We start from the raw sequence: 20,177 nt of genomic DNA, 5'->3' as shown, positions 1-20,177 counted from the left end.
GGACTTCTTGCCACAGGAGGTTCTGGAAGCAAGTAGCATAACCAGATTAAAAAAGGAATTAAGACAAATTCATAAGAGAGATCCATAGGGGGGGGGCTATTAAAAAGAACAATCAGGGCTATATCCTCCGACATCCTTAAACCAATGATAGTTGATGCTAGGCAGAATACAAACAGGAAATGGAACACTGTAGACATGCCCCATTCATATACTCTTTATAGAGCATCTACTATTTACTATTGGAGAAAAGATATAGGGAACATTGGTCTGATACTTCTCACGTACCCAATGTCTCTTTAATACCAAATGCATCAGAGACATTACTGTAAATCTGAAGTCATGCCACTAAAGCCATGGTGCAACTACACAAGACATTTACTGTGGAACAGACTAATTAGCTCCATGGTAATGTCTTGAATCTACACATACAACCCTATTACGCCACAGGAACTAATCAACTCCACAGTATAGAAGTGCTTGTATATACAAGAACTATCCTACTGAATAGTTATTTACTGTACAGCAACACATGTAGAAGCTGACCTGGGCATAAATTATGCCTGGTCAGCCCAGCCAGCAGGGCACAGCCACATGGCTCAGCAGCTGCAGGAGTCTTGTGGGCCAACCAGCTCCTCTGCTGCCTGACATAGCCACCCACTGCCCACACCAACCCCCATGCCTCCTGCCAGCCAGAGCTGCCCCCAGGAAGCTGCAGCCAGAGACTGGGGCTCCCCATGGCTGCTACAGATGAACAGAGCAGGGCAGCAGCAGCCCTGGCCTACACTGCTCTTCCCTGGTTCAATTTGCTGCTGTCCCAGGCACATGTGTAGACGCTACACCCTGAAGTAGTTTATTGCAGTGCAAATTGCTCCAGTTTGTTCAGTTGTATGAGTTGCATGCATCACCATGCCCTATTCGAAGCCTATAGGGAGGGAGTTTCAAGCAGGTGGAACACCATGTGAAGAAGTCTTCTCTCTGGCCCTAACCTAGTTTATGCAGTTTTTTTCCAATGACTTTGTAATACAAAATGCTAAAAAACAACTTTGGAAGCTAGGGCTCATATTCCCCTGCCAGACCAAGTTCCAGTTCCTTAAGATAGTCAAGCATCTTGTTTTGTATGTCCCCATGATATTTTTCCCTTGGCCTAATCTCAACAGGAATCGAGTATTCTGGGATCTAGTGATTCTGTTATGTGGTATAGGTTGAAATCACTTTAGGAAGAGGTGAGCTTAGAATCTGGATCTTCCATACCCTGGGTTCCTTAACTAGTAGGCTAAGGTGAGCACTTCTCTACACACTCAGTGTCAAATAAATCATTAGTTATGAGTTTTGGCCACCTAATTTGGGGGGGTTATTTCTTTGTGCCACATTGAAACATAAATGTAGTTGGAGACTTTGAAGAAGTACTGAATTGCTTCTGAGCTTATGCATTGAGAACATAGTTGCAGAAGACAAAAATCTTAGAAATTCAGCCACGTAAGCAGGATTCAGGCTATTACCTATGATTAAGTAAAACACTCAGGCAGTTTAGATGCCTACCAACTACAAAAGTAATACTTATACAGTTTAGCAGTGAAATAGAGGCTATTGCATCTACCAAGATCTTTAGCATATGCAGTGTAAATAGCATAAATTGGAACTGAGTTATTTCAAAGGCCAAGTAGAAATTAGACATCCAGTTTCCCCAAATAAGATCTGGGCTTCACTGCACTAGGTACTGCATATGCAAACTGTATGAGAAAATCCATGTTTGAAATTCTTAATGTCTACATGGACAAGACACAGGGACAGAGTTAAAGCATGGAAGTATTCCTACTATAGAGATGGGCAACTGAGGCAGAAAAACATTTAATGCAATAATTATCTTCATTATGGCCAATATTTGTTATTCTGCATGTCAGGAGCTCCTATTAGAAGTTATTCCTTGTATTCATGATTATCCTGTTATGATACAGTCTCCTGTGATTCTTTAAGTGGCAAATAACCTTGTGCAACAAAAATGGTATCCATGAATATTTATGGAGGTTCCATTTATGCCATCACAACTCCTCAGAGGACCGACTATAAAACAGGATAAGAAATAAAAAGTAGATCATGTTTATACATATAACAACAACAAAAAACCTCATTAAGTTAACATTTAAAAAATAAGAAAACTTTTTTTGCTAGGAATTGATCAATCAATATAATACAATACAATAGTCGTTTACAGAACAAAACTCATCCACTAACCTAGTGAAGGGGACTTTAAACTAGGTTCATTAAGGGATGGAAACCAAAGCCCTAAGGTAAGTAGACAAACAGGAGACCTGGAGGAAGAGCAAGCAGGAGGTGGCAAAAGGAGAGGTGCTCTCATACCTCCCAAGAAAGCAGGGTGCCTGTACACAAATGTACAGAGCCTGGGAAACAAGCCAGAAAAACTAGAAGTCTTTGCACAGTCATGGAACTATGATATGATTGAAATAACAGAGACTCATGCACCAGTACAGGCTGGAGGCTAACTGGTTGGGCAGCAGCTCTGCAGAAAAGGACCCGAGGGTGACAGTAGACAATAAGTTGAATATGAGCCAGCAGTGTGCCCTTGTTGCCAAGAAGGCTAATGGCATACCAGGCTGCATTGGTATACCAGGCTGCATTGGTAGCTGTATTGCCAGTAGGGCAAGGGAAGTGATTATTTCCCTCTATTCAGCACCGGTGAGGCCAAATCTAGAGTACTGTGTTCAGTTTTGGGCCCCCTGAGACAGAAAGGATGTGGACAAGTTGGAGAGAGTCCAGCAGGGGGTGACAAAAGTGGTGAAGGGGCTGGGGGACATGACTTGAGGAGAGGCTGGAGGGAACTAGGTTTACTTCGTCTAAAGAACAGGAGACAGAGGGGACTTAATAGCAGCTTTCAACTACCTGAATGGGTGTTCAAAAGAGGATGGAGCTGGACTGTTCTCAGTGGCAGTGGATGACAGAATAAGGAGCAATGGTCTCAAGTTGCAGCAGAGGAAGTTTAGGTTAAATATTAGGAAGAATTTTCTCACTAGGAAGGTAGTAAAATACTGGAACAGGTTACCCAGAGAGGTGGTGGAAGCTCCATCCTTGGAGGTTTTTAAAACCATGCTAGATAAAGTCTTGGCTGGGATGATCTAGTTGCAGATGGTCCAGCATTGATCAGGGGGTTGGACTAGTTGGCCTCCTGATGTCCCTTCCAACCCTAACTTTCTAGGATTCTATCCCCATCAGCTGAAATCCTTTGAAAATTGGCTCGAGTTCTTTGAAAGCCCCAGTGAGCATGTGGATAAGAACAATCCAGTTGCTATAACATAATCCAGTTGCTATAGCCTATCTAGACTTTCAAATCACTTTTGACAAAGTCCACATCAAAGGCTCTTACTGAAATTAAGTAGTCCTGGCATTAGGGACAAGGTCCACTCAAGGACCACTAACTGGCTAAAGGACAGAAAACAGAGTAGATATATACCGTCAGTCTCCTCAAATGGAAGGAGATAAACAGTGCGGCCCCCAAGGCTCTTTACTGGGCCTGTGACATTCATACTTTATTTGGAAGGGGGAGGAAGTGTTGTAAGATGTCTAAATTTGCAGATGATATCAAACTTTTTCAAGGTGATATAAACAAAGCTGAGGACTGGTGTTACACTTAAGAGTGTCCACACATTCAAGCAGGAAGACACACGTTAGTGCTAGTAAAAAGTCAGGACTTTGTAGGCAAGGAATATCTCCACATTGTGCTAGGTAATGTGTGATATGCCATCGTGGAACTGCTTCATGGAGATGCCAGCTATGCAGGGATGAGACTGATAAACAGCTGTGTGTTGACCACACAGAAGTTGCAGCCCTATCCAGAGGGCTGAGGCCATAGTAAGCATTACCATGCAACTGCTTAGAAGACTCCCTAACTCATAGTAATGCTTACTATGATCTAAATAAAACATATCCTAAGTATAACATGCAACAAAGTCCTGATTGAAGTACTGTGGAAAGATTGGATATAATTGAGTGAACGGCAGATTAATGTTGGGGCTAACCTCCTTCAAGCTGCATCACAGTTTCAGGTTCTGATTTTTTTAATTTTTTTTTTTTTTGAGCAAGAGACACAAATCAAAAAAAAAAAAACCAAAAAAACACACAGACTGAATGGTAGGGATGGAATGTTGCTGCAAGCACAGTGGTCTTTGCCTCTCATATTCACTCATGCATTGCAAAGCAGCTGTGAATCCTGCTCAACACCCACTTACAACAAGCATATGTTTCTTCTGCAGCTCTAGACTGAAGCAAGCTGCTGAGTCTAGTCTCTGTTGAACTAAATACCAGGAACAACTCTTAACAGTGCATTGCAGAGAACAGGGAAACGTGCAGTTAATTCCTCTCTTCTTGGTGAAACAACCAATGGTATAGATGCATCCACTTTTCCTTCACAGAAGGCACATCTACATGAGACGCTTTATTGCGCAGTAGAGCTAATTACTCCATAGTAAGCACCACTGTCCACACATGTTGACCCTTACTGTATAATAATTTCTTGTACTCAGCAGCAAATGCTTCCAATTTATTATTGTGCAATGACACATGTAGACTGCCAACCATGAGCAAACTTGCTCCCAGTCAGCCAGGCAGCAAGGGTGGGAGATCAATCCCTGCCCTTGGGAGCTGCTTGATGCTGGGTGGAGGGGGCGGTGGGGACGGGAGGGAGGGAGAAGGAAGAGGAATGGGACTCCACCACCAGGAACCTAGCTGGGGACAATATCCACCTGCCCAGGCAGCAGGAGGCTCCAAACCCCCGACCACAATTCCAGAGTGGGGACTGGGAGCTCCCTGCAAGAGGACAGTTTCTCACCCAGCCTGGAGCTGAATGGGACCTGCTGCTGACCAGGTTAGTTCCTGGCCAGCCCTAGACTATGCAAGGAACTCTGCACAGGCAGCCTGGAGATGTCTGGGGACTGTCCTATATCAGGCAGTCCCCAGCCAGCTCAGGACTGCATGTGCAGATTCCCCACGCACCCCATGGCTGGCCAGAAACTGTCCTTTTCAGGGACAGGTCTAAACCCCACAGGTTTTTCCCAGCCCCATGCCCTGATCAATCTGCCGGTGGAGCTCCTAGTTGGCCATTCAACTAGGAGGTCATTACTAGGGGTCTCACTGGCATACCAGAGCAGGGGGCTGGGATCTGCCCCCTCACCCCCCTGCCAAGCTCTTTCTTAGCCCCCTACTCTGATCAGGGAGCCAGGGCCAGGAGCTCCCTCCTGCTAGGGCAGGAGGACATTGTCCCCACCCAGGATCCACCACCAGAGCATGCTCAGGTAGCGGGCAGCTCCCAGGGGCAAAAAGCAATCTCCCTGCCCTCTCCAAAAGACAGTCTAGAGCTCCCCCTGGCTGCTGCAGCATGCTGGTGGGAGCTGGAGGGGGCAAGAGTAGATTGCTACCCAGAGCAGCAAATTTACTCCCAAATCTCCACACATGTAGACGTCTGTCCATATTCTAGGAGTAGCTTACTCTTGAGCAAACCCACCCTGCAGCATTTGCATGTGTAGACACACCCAGAGAGTACTCAATTATGAAGGACAATGCGTGAGGCATACGAATCAGTTCAAAGAGGTAGAATCAATTGCAAAGCTTCTTCTGAAAAAAGTTAATGTTAGCATTCTAACAGCACAAGCTATCACTCAAAAAAAAAAAAAAGAAGTATTCTCTCATTGGTCAGGTTTCCAATGAGTTGTACTGCGTTGATATCTTTACATCAGTGTAAAGCAGGAGTAATTCTATCAATGTCCATAGAATAAACAAAAATCAGTGAAGGTGAGAAGAAAATGGAGAATGAGGCTTTCACTGCAGGTTCCTAGAGTTATACTTCTAGTGACTGCTCAATGGAGAGAAAAATTCCAGCATTCATGCATTATAAATTGCATATGTACAGATGAACCCACAGATTATATAAGTGATTTTGCAAGTAGTCTAAGCATCTGTTCAAAATCTCCCAGGTCTACTCATGACCTAAAGATCTGCTGTGCTTTGATGAATAATGAATACTAATTGACAGATACATAGGCAGTGTTACTGGATCAGAAGAGGTGAATGACATCAGACTCCACACAGGTAACAGTGACAGGCACTGCTAAGGAAAGGTTTTGTTTCGTTTTACAAATGGAAACAAAATTTCAATGATTCACTTTTTAAGCTCTATAGGAGTAGAATTTCACGTGTTATTAGTCAAAGCCATATCCTGCTTCAATGGTTCTCAGCCAAAGTACTGCCACTGCCCCTACTGCTACCCCACATCTCTGTTCATAGAAGACATTTACAGCCAGACTGGGAAACAGCTGCAGCAGGAGCAGTTGCTCTTGCCTGCATTAGGTTTATCCAGCATGGCTGTCTGGAGAAATAGACATTTGAGAACACTTTTCTATGGATTTAATCTTCAGACTGCCATTGCTGCATGAGGTTTACTTTATGCAGGTGTGAGCTCCTGCCTACATGACATTTACCTGATAAAATAGGTAAGCCAAGACACTACAATAGTGGTTCTCAACCAGGCTCCTGGTAAAATTCAGAAAAGCTATGGAAGAATACCTTGGGTCTAGAAAGGTTGAGAACCACTGTCCTAAGTATTACAGGCCAAGCAACATTCATTTGTTAAATATTCACTTCTAGCATAAATAAACAAGCCTTGGGGGCTGCACAGGGAACAGTGTTCTGAATAGGAAATCTTTATTCTCAATTATATAAGTAAGCTGAGAATAGAATTTGGATCAACATTTGTCTAAATATCACCACAGTTAAAGAAATAGTTGAGTCTTCTGTTCAAGAATGTTACAAGAAGATCAGCTACACTGGGTACACTCTCCAGGGATTGATTTCCTATTCAGATAAACCAATCTTTCAATAGTCTCTACTCACTGAGGAAAATAGCCACCATACAAAAGTAAAGGCTAATTAGGTAGCCACCATCAACAGTTTACCTGATGTGACACAAACTACTGACTAAAATGTTGAAGTCAGAACTAATGCTGGTACACTATTTTCAATTCATGTCACTGGGTTGGAGAGAAAAAAGAAAGAAAGAAGTGGTTATTAAAATATTACCTTAGGATTCTGGTCTTCTAATTGCTCTTCTTATTCTGATCTTTGCTTCTTGTTGAAAAAAAAGTGAGATTTTCTTAACAGTAACTTCTTTTCACCTTTATTCATAAGTATTTTAAAATATTTTTCCCCTCGTCAAACCAGCATAATAGCAGTTCCTGAGGCAACTATCAGCTAGTATAGTCCCCTGCACTATACCAACGTGTAGTCCTAGGCTAGGGACAGACATTCAAAAAGCCTGAGCCCAAACTGATTCAATCTTTGCAGGTTAGTCAAGCCTGGCTAGGCTAAGTCAGTTTTGTAACTGGACATACATCCCAGAAATGCAGGCACATGCCTGCAGTGGCTCAGGCTAGAGACCAGGGGATGCTAGAGCAGCCCTCCCTTCCTCCCACAGCCTGGAACTGAGGAGGGCATGGCCAGGCTCCGGCAGGAAGTTCTGATTAGCAGGGAATTAGCTGAGTGATGAACACCATTATCAAGAAAATGAGGGACACCACATGCTGGCTACTGTCTGTGCTGAATCAACAAGTAGCTGGTAGTCTGCTAGCTAATACACAGACACCTCCCCAGTAAGGCAGAGGGGAAGGAGGAATTCCTGCTTAGTAGGGAGTGGTGAGGGGAGGAAGGAAACAGCCTGCAGTCTCTGGAGCTGGAGCCCCGGAGGAGAGGGGAGGGGCCAGCCCTGCTGTGAAGCAGAGAACTTCACCCAGCCCAGAGAGTATGCCAGGATGCTGCGGGAGTCTGGTTTAGCTTAAACCAGCAAGGAGTCTGGGACAGACAGTGCATCAATCCGTTTGAGCCAAATCAGTTAAGTTTGATACTACATTCAACCAGGTTTATCTCAAACTGGTTTTAGCCAGCCAAACGGGTATGTGCACACTGAACATCTGTTCTGTTACAGGTTTAAGCCAGTTTCTGATCACTTGAATTGGTTTATGTGTAATGTCTGTCCCTAGCCCTAATGACAGCTACACACTGCTAGACCATACTGTATGATCTGGACACATTTAAAATACATTTTAAAAAACACATTACAGCTAAAAAAAAAAAGTAATTACAAGACATTTTTAAATCACCCATAGAGTTGATACCCCATGAACATGTAGTTTCATAGTTAAACATGAGTACTAATCTTCAGGAAAACATACATAGTATATGAAAGTTTTACAAGTCTTATGAAAAGCAATGATGTGAGTCATGAATATGCAAGCAGTGTCCAATGTCAGAAGTTAAGACTTTTAATTGGCTCTTAAGAATTCCTAGAACCCTTTTGATTTGGATCTGCAAGGTACTGAGCACCTTTTCAGCCTCAGGCTTAAATGAAGAGCAAAACACATCAAATTGCTGAATGCAGCCACCTCTCAGACATACCACAGATGGAACATATCAGCTGTTTTACAGTGTATACCCGTCCTATGCAACAGTCTAAGACAGAAGAGGAGGACAAATGTTATATCCAACTGCAAAAGAAATATTAGGTAAGCACTCAGATGGGTATTCTTGATACCTTCAAGAGTTACCTTCTTGATACCTTCTTGCCTTTTACAAAGACAGGAATCAAATCTTAAATTATTATACAAGTTCAGGTCTTTAATTCTGTGTTTCATGCCAACAACATGTCAAGCAGCATAATACTAAGAACAGCCCACATGCTTAAAATTGTGGTCCATTTCCAAGTAAAAGTTATTGGTACTATTAACTGTAAAGTGGGCACATCTACACGTTCAGTAATGCCCCCTAGTTACTGCGCGTTAAGTTTAGTACTTTGTTAACCAACTACTAATTCAATTCACACTAACTCACACTACTGCGCAATAGCACTGATACATTTTTTGAGATGCTTACTGAGCAGTAGCCTAATAACACTACACAGTAGCATATTTACACAGTTTTTGGCTGGCACACTACTGTGCAGTAAGCATCTCATCTCACCCAGCGCGTGCATCTGCATGAGCCAAATATGCAGTAACCACCGTGAAGTAGCATTTAGTACTTGTATAAATCAAGAACTAAATAAAAGCATAGTAACCAGAGTTACTATGCAATAGCACCAGGGAATGCCTTTTTAGTGACACTGCTGTGCAGTAGCCTAATAAGCCTACGCACTAGCGTATTAGTACCGTCTGTGCTGGGATGTGCTACTGTGCAGTATTATTCAGCTACTGTGAAGTTAGCTTCTTGTGTACATACACCCAGAGCAGAACCTATGATATCAAGAGTGGACAAAATGGAGTCCAGCCACCAGCTGGATCCAGCATGTCACAGCAGTCCCTGCCCACATGGCTGGAGCCAGTTTCCATGGAGACCCAAGCAGCACCCACTCTGTGATAGTCCATGGAAATGCCAACCCTACATACCAGCCCCAGCAGCACTGGCAGGGTGCAGGTCAGGGTGGGGAGCTGCTCAGGGCCAGGCTTGGATCTTGCAGCAGTGACAGCATCATCTGGATCCAGAGCAGACCCATGATTTGCTGTCTGCATGCTCCAGGCAGGGACGTGTAGGCAGCAGATCGCCTGCTCCAGACCATGCTGTCACTGCTACAAGATCCAAACCCAACCCAGCCCTAGAGCAGCTCCCTGCCCTGATGTGCACCCTGCCAGTGCTGCTGGGGCTGGTCTCCGTGGAAACCCTGGCCCTGCACTATTCAGTTTGGCTGCTGCTGGGGTCTCTCTCCAAGCCAACCCCAGTCACATGGACAGGGGCTGCTGGGAAATGGAGTCCACAACCTGCTGGATCCAGCCTCTGCGCTGGACTTTGCCTGCTCCTGTATTATACCCATCTCCCACCTGCTGCAGTCTTAGGATTTCCTTAAGTCTCAAATATAGTACTAGTAACAAGATCTTAGATAATGAAACATTTAAAAACAAAAACAAAAACAGCCACAGGCATTATAACTGCAGTATTAAAAGTTCAAAAAGCATCTACCACTAGTAAGCATCTTAGCGCAACCACACTGAATAATACTTGGTGCTTTGCTAGTAGTTTCAGAAACAGATCAGAAAGAGAAAAAGATGCTTCAAGTTTTCAGTGGCAAAATAACCCATATGTAAATTCACTTCAAGACTGAGTGCTTAAGACAAATTTCAGAGCAAATTTTATTAATTGCTACATGCCAACAAGCAGCAGCTATGGCATCAGCTCTGCCACTACGTAAACATAAGTCACTGTTGTGAATAAGTCCCTAGTAGCACTAATATTTAGGATTTTACTTCTTCAAACTTTTATGTAAAAAGTTAGCTACTTAACCAGCAGTTAAAGATGACCTTTCAAAAAATCCAAAATAATAAAAATGAACACTTTTGTTGAAGAAATTTCAGTTATTTATTAAAAATGTTGTATACTGTTCTCCATTCTTAGTGTAGATTTAGAGCAGTTAAAAGGGAGAGAAAAAAAGTCAGATTTAAAAGCATATTTTACTGCTGTTCCAGACTGTTCCAGACAACAGTGTTCAGCTATAAGGCCAACTGCCTCTATTTTGAACAGATAATTTGACAGTACAAAATAACTGTTTCCCAAATTTCAGTTTTAAATCTTTTATATGGCTTACCAAGATGGTCAAATTAAGGCTTCAGGTACAATTTTAGCTTATATGCACAAAACAGATGAAAAAGCCAGCTTAGCTAATTACAGACTTGTACAGTCTAGGTTCTTTTGGTATTTTCAGCTTAATAAAATAATCCTACTTGTTTTCTATCCTCTCATGTATCGTTACTTGCTCTATCAAGTAGCTGCATCTGTTGCCCAAAAGTTGACTGCACTTCAATTGTCATCTTTAGATTTAGCATTTATACATATCTGTTATAAGTGGGATCTGTCAGCATGAATGGCACAAAATCATTTAAGATACACCCATAATGAAAGGCAATACATTCTCCTAAGATGTGTTCTGTAAGACATCATATCCATAAAGTTAATAAAACCCATGTGCATCTGCTTTTTATATGATTCATTTAATACCTAAGTGACCCAGATCTGGGGTCCAAATTTATTTCTCATTACACCTGGGCACCTCAAAATGAATTTGGGTTCAAAGCATCTAAAATTCCAAACTTCAGAGAAAACCAAATTAATAGTCCTTTCAATGAGTAAGCAGTCTATATTACCATATTTCAGATCTGCAAATTATGCCTAGAAAGGCAAACAACAAATGACAGCAACATAGAGAGAAAACTGACTTTATCTTAAACTGTCTTGGCTTTTCTCATCTTCAGTTAAAAGAAAGATTGCTCCCCATTAAAAATAAATAAATAAATTAAAAGTACCGAGTATATTAGCTGTACACTGGAGAATTCCTGAGACATCTTCAACTTCATCATTGCCAGAGTAGTCTGTATACGAGCATCTGTTTGATATATTGTGGAAGTTCTTTTCTGCATCCCTGTAACTAGGAAAAAAAATATATGAATCACATATATAGATATTATAGGAAATTTTAGTAGTTTACTGTCTATTAACACATATGCTTTTGGGGGAAAAAAACAAAAACAAAAAACACACATTTTTTGCCTGTTTACAAGATTAGTCTCGTTTAGGATTGCCCACTGTCTGTAAATGTGTGTGCAGCTTATTAAAAATAGGACAAAAACTATAGGCATTTGTAAAAACGAAGCAACAGTAATCTTGATGATCAGACAAAGCAGACCACAGCCACCTGAGAATAAGCATAGCACCCTTCAGGGTGCTCTCATCAGGGCTGTGTGGTTCAAGAGAACTTGTGTTACCTCCACCACACTGCCCAGCCACATGTTGCCACTGCAACCCTTTGGCCATCCCCTGTGTCTAACAGCAACTCACCTTGAAGGTACAGGAGGGAGACAATAGAGCCAAGCTAGGAGGAGGAGAAGCAGTAGGTGGAGCCCTATGCCAGAACTGGGGAGCATGGGCTAGTGGGGGTAAGGCTGGAAGTGGGAGCAGCACTGTGTGGGGTGCTGTTGGGGGTGTCAGAGTATGGGGGTGAGTAAAGTATCCCTGTGGTAGAAGCAGCATGGTTTAAAGCCATTGGTGCAGTCAGATTGGGTTGCCAACTCAAGAATTTTTTTTAAACTTGCTTTTTCATAACAAACATATTTTTTTTTTTTTTACTATGGTTCACGTTAAACCTCTAAATTTGAACTCTGTCCTTGTCACTGCCATTCAGGGCCTAGCAGAAGGATTAAATTTTCATTACATAAAAACATGTCAGTAAAAAACATGCCAATAAAAAGTTTGGCTGTCAGTAAAAAGAGTTTGGCAACACTGAACTTAAATTCTACAAACAGAAAAAAACTCCTATTGATTTTAGTAAATAAGAATCACACTCAAAATATCTGAGCAGACTGCCCCACTCCTTCCACCAACATACTACAATTATCATTAGCAGCCTGAGTGCAATGAGTATGAAAGCAAAAGAAAAAAAAAAAAATGTACCCAAGGACTTAGTAGCAGACAACTCTCCCCTCTGTGTCCCCCTCATTTTTTTTTTATTATTATTCATTAAAAATATCACTAAAAACAAGATTCTATGAGGAGATGTTAAGGGGAAGTATAAAATCTCCTTGGTTGCTCTCAACCTTTCTGGACTCAAGACACTCCTTAGGAAATGCCAGTTCTTAGTTGTCACTATTTTTCTGCACTCCAAAAAAAACAAAACACAAAAACAAAAACAAAAACCCCAAGCACCAGAGCAAGTTTTCTGTTGCAAAGAACTCAGAAAAAGACTAGAACACATCAGAATATTTTTAACACTATGAATTCCTATGAGAAAACTCCAGGTCATTCTTGCGAATTGTGTTCTCGCACCTAACGGTGCCAACATTGCATGACACCTGTGAAAGGATCCCAAGGCACTCCAGGGTCCTGTGGCACCCTGGTCAAGAAATCACCAATTTAGTCAAAGCAGCCAATACATTACATTAATTCTGCAAATGTTAAAGCCTCGCTTTCTTTTTAACTTTCTCCAGAAGAGATCTCAGCAGAAAGGGTGCATATACTATGCTATCAAACAGAAGGTTAATTTTATAACTTGTTTAAAAATTTTTTTAAAAAAAATTAAATCATTGACTAAAGACAGTCCTGTGCTCGTTCCTGCAAGTTAAGTTGTTTTTTAATCAACTTTGCCTGGCTGTTCCTCCCCCCGCAGTCCAACTGAAAAAAAAAAAGAACAAAAAACCAGCTATATAAAAACCAAAGCTTTATGCAAGTGATAATGGGCATAAAGGAAGGAACATATTGCAGTTGACCAAAGCAGTATTATATTAGAACAAAAATAAATCTTAGTGATAATATATGATCAGTGATATTCACTACATAAATAATGTATGTTCATATTAATGTTTTAGTAATGTCTTTATTCATATACAATAAAGTGTGAGTAAAGTATTCCAGCCCAAGAGTTTGTGCTCTTTTAGCCCTTCGAGCTTGGGTGGCGTCTGTAAAACCCAACAATTCCCTCCAGCACACCAAGTTTCAGAATCTCATTGTGAATTTTAAAATAGACCTTTGACCTAACTGGAGTTATAAAAAGGAAAAAAATTACACCTTGGTAATTAAATATAGCCAAGGACACTATTTTATATTTGCTATTTCTCACAGCTATTTCTATTTTCCATTTGCTATCTCCTGAGGACTGCACTCTTCTACACATTTTATTCCTCCTCTGTTTAAAGTGACAAGTTATCTGTGACAATAAGATACTTGGGTGGACAAGGGATAAGCCAAAAGAAGACCAAAATAGGAGGATAGCAGGAATGTGTGATTATTGGTACTGCCGTATTGTTACCCTTTCCTTCCTATTCACTCACTTGAATATTTGTTTCAGTCCATTATTAGAACCTGGTTTTTGAGCTCCGAGCCTGCAAATATCTACATAAGCACGTATTCTTAGAATCAAAGCCTTAAAATCAGAGCTGCCCAGCTTTTAAGTGGCCAGGGGAACATGGTGTGCGAGCTGCACCACAGGCCGTCAGGTTGAATACCATGCAGGTCTCCACCCCTCCGCTGCCCATAGCACCATGCACCTGGGTGCCCTGGCCTCACCCTCAGCTTCCAAGCCGGGGGTTCCCTCAATGTACCGGTCTTGCACCACAGGGGCAAGTACTAGATGACAGAGGAGAGAGGGGGAGCCTGGATCCCCATTCTTCTAGCTGCCCTAGCAGCCAGGGTTAGGGAGAGGAAAAATGGAAGCTAAGTAGAAGCTCAGGGGCTGCAAACTAACCCCCTGCAGGCTGCATATGGATGAGTTTGATACCCCTGCCTTAAAATCATAAACTCTTTGGCCACATTCAGATGAGCGCGCACATGTCTCCTGCCTCGCGGCAAACCCCTTTGAGACGAGGCAAGAGGCACATATGGGAATGAAAAAAAGGCTCCCCGACCCCTGCCCTGCCCTCTCCCTACTAGACTCCCTTCCCCTTCAAGGCCCCCAACCCCTGCCCTGCCTGACCCCTCCCCCTGCCAGACCCCTCCCTCCAAGGCCCCCCAACCCCTGCCCTGTCCACCCTCTCTCCCCACCAGACCCCCTCCCCGATCCCTGGTGGATGATGTGGACACTTGAGGCAACAATTGGGAGGCTGGGGTGAAGCATATGGGCCTTGCAGTGGGGGGTGGTAGCCCCTGCAGGGGCCATTTGGCCCCTGTTGAGGGAGCTGTACCCCCTGTGGGAGGGCAGAAAAATATATATTCATGAAACATGCATTTAGCGTTCACTTTATTATTATAAGAAACATGCTTTAACACTGTAAATATATCAACAAAACATTGTCCAACTGATTGCTGTCTCTGTCTCTCTCTCTTTATAGTGGTCTTTTGTTTTACTTGTGGCAGAACATGGATTTGGGGTTATTTTACAGAGTGACTTTGGGATTTTTATTTTTTTTCCTTTTTTAAAAATCAGGGATTTTTCAGTTTTCCAATAAGGAACACCAGAATCCCTGCTAGGGAGGCCAGTGACAGGACCCTGCCTGCTCAGAGCTGGCACCTTGGACCCAGGTGGCTGTGGCTGATCTCCTGGCCAAATGGGGCCAGGAGGACATGCATGCCACCACAAGTGAGACATCTTCTGGGCAATAGCTGCCCAGATGGCCGGGCAGGGGGCACATGTAGTAGTAGTGCTGCGCAGAGGCCAACCCTGCAACCACAGTCCACTGGCAGCTGGCCCAGAGAGGCAGATGCCTCTACTGGCTCTGCAGTCCTCATCTGGGTCTGGCAGGTGCATAACAGGTCACAGCCAGGCAGCAGCCCCCACTGCCAGACTGCTGCAGTGGGTAAAGGGAGCAGGGAACTCTCCGGGCTGTTCCAGCAGTCCAGCTGGCACAAGGGGTAGTGTCCCCAGGTACCAACTGGCTGGACCCCAGAAGCTCCTGAGAGCTAACAGCCCTGAGCTACTTGCCAGAGCAGCTTTTTAAACTGCTAGGGCCAGAACAGGGCAGCACTTTATACTGTTGGGGACAGCACAGGTTCTGGCCCTGGGCTCTAGGTTCCCCTGGCTGCAGATCCAGGAACAGCCAGGCAGGGTTATTTTGCCCCAGGTGGCACAATTTGCTCCACAACAAGGTGCATGTCCAAGCACATGCACCAAGGCAAAAAGGCCCGGCTCAAATTTGCACTGCTTCTATTTGAGCTGCTGCAAGCGTACGTGCTTGCATGTGTGGATGCACCTTTTGAGGCAGGGATTCCCATTGGCAGCATTTTTCCTAGTATCTAACACAATCAGGCCCTGTGCTAGGGTTATCATATGTCCAGGTTTTCCCAGACATGTTCTCTTTTTGGGTTTTCCCATCTCCATCCAGCCATTTTTTTTCTTAAATAATCAACAAATGTCTGGGATTCTGCTCTGCCTCTGCTCAGCATCAAACTTGTTTTCTGGCACTTTCAGGCTTGCCCTAATAAGGAGCTGCTAAGCAGTGGATATGGCTGCTGCTAAGTCTGTTGTGGTAGGTGGAGGGGGAAGGGAAGGGACATGAGGGGGCAGATCAATGCCCCCACAGTGAGGGACAAGCTGCCCAGCTGGGGCAGGAGGGCATGGAACTCAGGGAGGGGGGTGGGGCAGAGTGAGATGTGGGTGCAGCTGCACTGGGAGTGGGGACTCTGCCCTGCTGCTGCTTGTCCAGCTGAGACAGGGGAGGGGGGGGGCATGATGCAGGTGCAGCCCACTCCGAGCACAAGGGCGAAGTGGCAGCAGGGCATAGCCCCCACTCCCAGCACTTCTGCATCTGCATCATGCACGCCCCCAACCCAGCTGGGCAAGTCACAGGGGAGCACAGGATGCAGGCACGGCAGCTCTAGGAGCAGGGTCTCTGCCCTGCTGCCACTTGCCCAGCTGGGGTGGGGGTAGGGGAGGGTGCGATGCAGGTGCAGCTTGCTCCAGGCAGAAGGGGGCACGTGGCAGCAGAGCATAGCATCTGCTCCAAGCACTGCTGCACCCACATCTCATGCCCCACTGCCCTGGCTGGGCAAGCAGCAATAGGGCATAGCCCACCGATTGCCCAGCCAGGGCACGGGGGCATGGGATGCAAATGCTGCTACCACTTGCCCAGCAGGCGTGGGGGTGCACAAGATACAGGTGCAGCAGCACTGGGAGCAGGGGCTATGCCCTGCTGCTGCTTGCCCCCTTCTGCCTGGAGCAAGCTATGCCTGCATCACACCTCTTCCCCCAAGCCAGCTGGACAAGCAGCAGCAGGGCATAGCCTACCACTTGCCCAGCTGGGGCAGGGAGGCATGGGACGCAGCTGCTGCCGTCACTTGCCCAGCTGGGGCGGAGGGGTGCAATGTAAGTGCAGCTCACTCCAGGCAGAAGGGGGCAAGTGGCAGCAGGGCATAGCCCCTGCTCCCAGCACTGCTGCACCCGCATCCTGCACCCCCCCTCAACCCCAGCTGGCAGCACCCACATCCTGCACCCCCCCTCAACCCCAGCTGGCAGCACCCACATCCTGCACCCCACACCGCCACCCCCCATGGGCATGGCAGTGGTGGAAGCAGGTCTTTGCCCTGCTGCTGCTTTCCCCTTTCTTCCCGTAGTGAGCCACACCTTCATCATGCCCCCCAACCCCAGGCTGGGCAGGCAGCAGCAGGGCATAGCTCCCAGCACTGCCATGCCTGCATCTCATGTCCCCCTGCTCCCCTCCCCAAATCCTGTGTCCCCCAGCCCCCCAGGCCAGGCAGCTTGTCCCAGCCCCAGCCCCTCCCTTCCTGTGGGACATTGATCTGCCTCCCCCCACCACATCAGACTTACCAGTTGGAGGCAGCTGTATCCAGCATGGTAAAGACTGCTGGCTGTTTAGTCTATGGCCGAACCTCCAAAGCGGCACCGAATCTTTTCTGAATTGATTTGGAGGCTTCCAATTCCATTCAGATCTTTTTATTGGTCTCCCAATTCAATTTGGATTTGGAGATTTTTCTGCCAAATTGGGCCAAATCTCCTCCAAATTGAATCAGCTACCAAAGCTTTGCACAGCCCTAATAGCTTTACAGGTTTAAACTCATTTCTGATCACTTAAGTTGCACACAAATTGGTTTATGCCCATAGCCTCAGTCTTTGCATGGGAGCAAGGATGGACAATACAATATTTTTACTTATAAATCTATGTTTTATTTCCTTCAGAAGAGCCATGAAGAAGTCACACTAAACTTATATACACAGCTGACTGAAAAATCAGGCTCTGTAGCAAATCCAAGAACAGGGTGGGAGGAGGTGTGGCCCACCACTTTGGCGGTGAGCCCTGGCCTCACTACCAGGCTCCTGCTAAAGCTCTGAGTGATTAGTGAGCTCTGAGCTCACCAGCTTATCAGGGCAGGGTCTGGCTAGCACCCTTTCTTTGACAGTGTTCTGGAGCCCTGGGGGTGATCACTGGTGCTTTCACCCTTCCCCTCCCTCCAGTAGGGAAAAGGAGAGGATGAACAGTGGTAGCAGCTCTTGCCTTCTGGACTCCTGAACTGCATGAAACCAGAGGCTCTAGTTAGACTTACACTGACAGCTCAAATGCAACACAGCCAAAGGGAGGTGGCAACTGCACTGCCACACCCCTCTGGATCGACCCCCAGCTAGGGCCATTAATGGTCTGAACTTTTTGGGCTTTTAACATTTGTGTACATACAACAGAAATACCTTAAAAGAATGTATTTACAGTGAAGCATTTATTTTAGTATTTTTAACCAAGGAAAGGCTCCATGCAATTATTTTATTTTCCTGTAAGATTTTGTATGGACAACAGCAGTTCAAGGTCTTCATCTGTAGTTGTCAGCCTATATTCAGGGAAGTATCTGTTTTTCCTCAAACTGAACCTAAAAATGTGGGTAAGCTTTACAGTTTCATAGTTGGTAGGGTCGGAAGGGACCTGAGCAGATCACGAAGTCTGACCCCCTGCCATGGCAGGAAAGAGTACTGGGGTCAAACGACCCCAGCAAGGTGTTCATCTAACCTCCTCTTAAAGACCCCCAAGGTAGGAGCCAGCACCACTTCTCTTGGAAGCTGGTTCCAGATCCTAGCCGCCCTGACAGTGAAGTAGAGCCTCCTGATGTCTAGTCTGAATCTACCCTCTGCCAGCTTGTGATCGTTATTTCTTATGTGCAGGGTTAACTTATAACTAGAATGGTACAGTAATTTCAGTTGCTGTGAGAGAACATAAGGAGGAAGACTCATTTGTTATAACTATAGTTTCCTCTAAAACATACTCAAGCGCTCCTTGTGAGCAGGATTAGAAAGACTGGTCACCCAAGCCAATGACATGAATGGCAGAAATAAATTAACTCAGTAACTGTCAATTATTATTTATGGATATCTCAGATCACTGCTAGAATCTCTTGTACTTACCCAATAACTTGATGCTCATAATACTGCAGCGTCCTTTGGAGAGTCTGCCGTATGGTTTGAGGCTATAAAAATAATAATAATAAAAATGATTGTGAAAATTACTATCAGCAAATCATTCTAACCTAGCTCTCAACACCACACCTGAATCACCAATTATTGATTTGTTACTCAATACATTGGGTTTTCCAACTTCATACTTTTTCATCTTATACCTGCCAGGCTCCCACGGAGTGATGGATATGAAATAACACAAGTCCAAAGCTGGTTTTGTATTGCAAAGATTAATATTTCATTACTCTTTCCATATATTTTATTTTGCCATTTAAACAGCGATGAATTTTATAAAGGCAGCATTAGTTGTGCCAAGTTAAGGCAACAGAAAACACAGCTCTGTAAAATAAAGAAGGCCCTTGCCTTATTACTGATTTTCATAGACTATCACTTGTTACCACATTAAAGATTATTAGCTTCAAATACCATTTAGTAAAATATTATTGCATTGAGATTACATCATATTTTCACTTTTAAAAATCAACAAGAAATAACTGTTTTGTTTAAAATTCTATTTAAGATATATCAGAAGTATTTTTTTTATTATTAAAAATCCCTAAGGAAATACGTTATATTCCGAACTTTCCACTCTCCTGCAGTACGAGGACTTGAAAGAGATGCGAGGGGCTTCAGGTAGTTTTATGCTCTGTCTTAATGACTCCCCAGACTACTTCTTTTATTATTATAAAGTGATATCATAGGCTATTTTAGTGACAAATACTACAAAATATAGTTGAGGTTCTCTTGGTATTGCCCAAATAGGTCATGATGGCATTTAATCTTTCCAGAAACAGGTATTTCTCAAATATATTATTAAATATTTACATTTTAAGGTCCTCACCCATCTACTGCTTCTTACTGCTATAGATAAAGCAACACTTATGTTTGTCAGACAGAGCCAATTTCTGGTATTCCCAATTTGGATGCATGACATGCAGCTGGCTTGTGACCATGCAAGGTCAGAGTGTAACTGAAGCAACTGATATTCAAAGATCACTAGCCTGATATTCGCAGGAATTTGAGATATTTCCCTACATTTCTGGAACAATTTCAAGCCATCTTGAACAGGATCCCATGCCTTTAAAATTAGATACTTTTCATTCAAAACCAAGATGGAATTTTGAGTCTGGAAAAAAAAAATGGCAAGTCCTTGCCAACATCAGGATTAAGAAAGCAGCCCACTGGTAATTGAATCTTCCTTTTCATTCCCATCTCAGACAGGTCAGGATTCCCAGAAAACACAGACCATTATATTCTA

The 20,177-nt window shown here is 44.1% G+C and overlaps 1 protein-coding gene across 1 annotated transcript in view; it reads right to left on the bottom strand.

The window, feature by feature from the left end:
* GUCY1A2 (guanylate cyclase 1 soluble subunit alpha 2) overlaps positions 1–20,177 on the bottom strand; it is a 270,751-nt gene that overhangs the window by 235,556 nt on the left and 15,018 nt on the right. The window contains exons 2-3 of the mRNA XM_090031757.1: positions 18,869–18,930; positions 11,346–11,467 (exon numbers count right to left, since the gene is read on the bottom strand). Of these exons, the coding sequence (XP_089887883.1) occupies positions 11,346–11,467; positions 18,869–18,930 (184 nt within the window). The remainder of the gene's footprint in view (positions 1–11,345; positions 11,468–18,868; positions 18,931–20,177) is intronic.

This window comes from Crocodylus siamensis, chromosome 1, assembly GCF_052110815.1.
Source record: "Crocodylus siamensis isolate JL-2025a chromosome 1, ASM5211081v1, whole genome shotgun sequence".
Taxonomy (NCBI): Eukaryota; Metazoa; Chordata; order Crocodylia; family Crocodylidae; genus Crocodylus; species Crocodylus siamensis.
The sequence above is the reverse complement of the archived record's forward strand: the minus strand, read 5'-3'. Positions and strand labels throughout refer to the sequence as shown.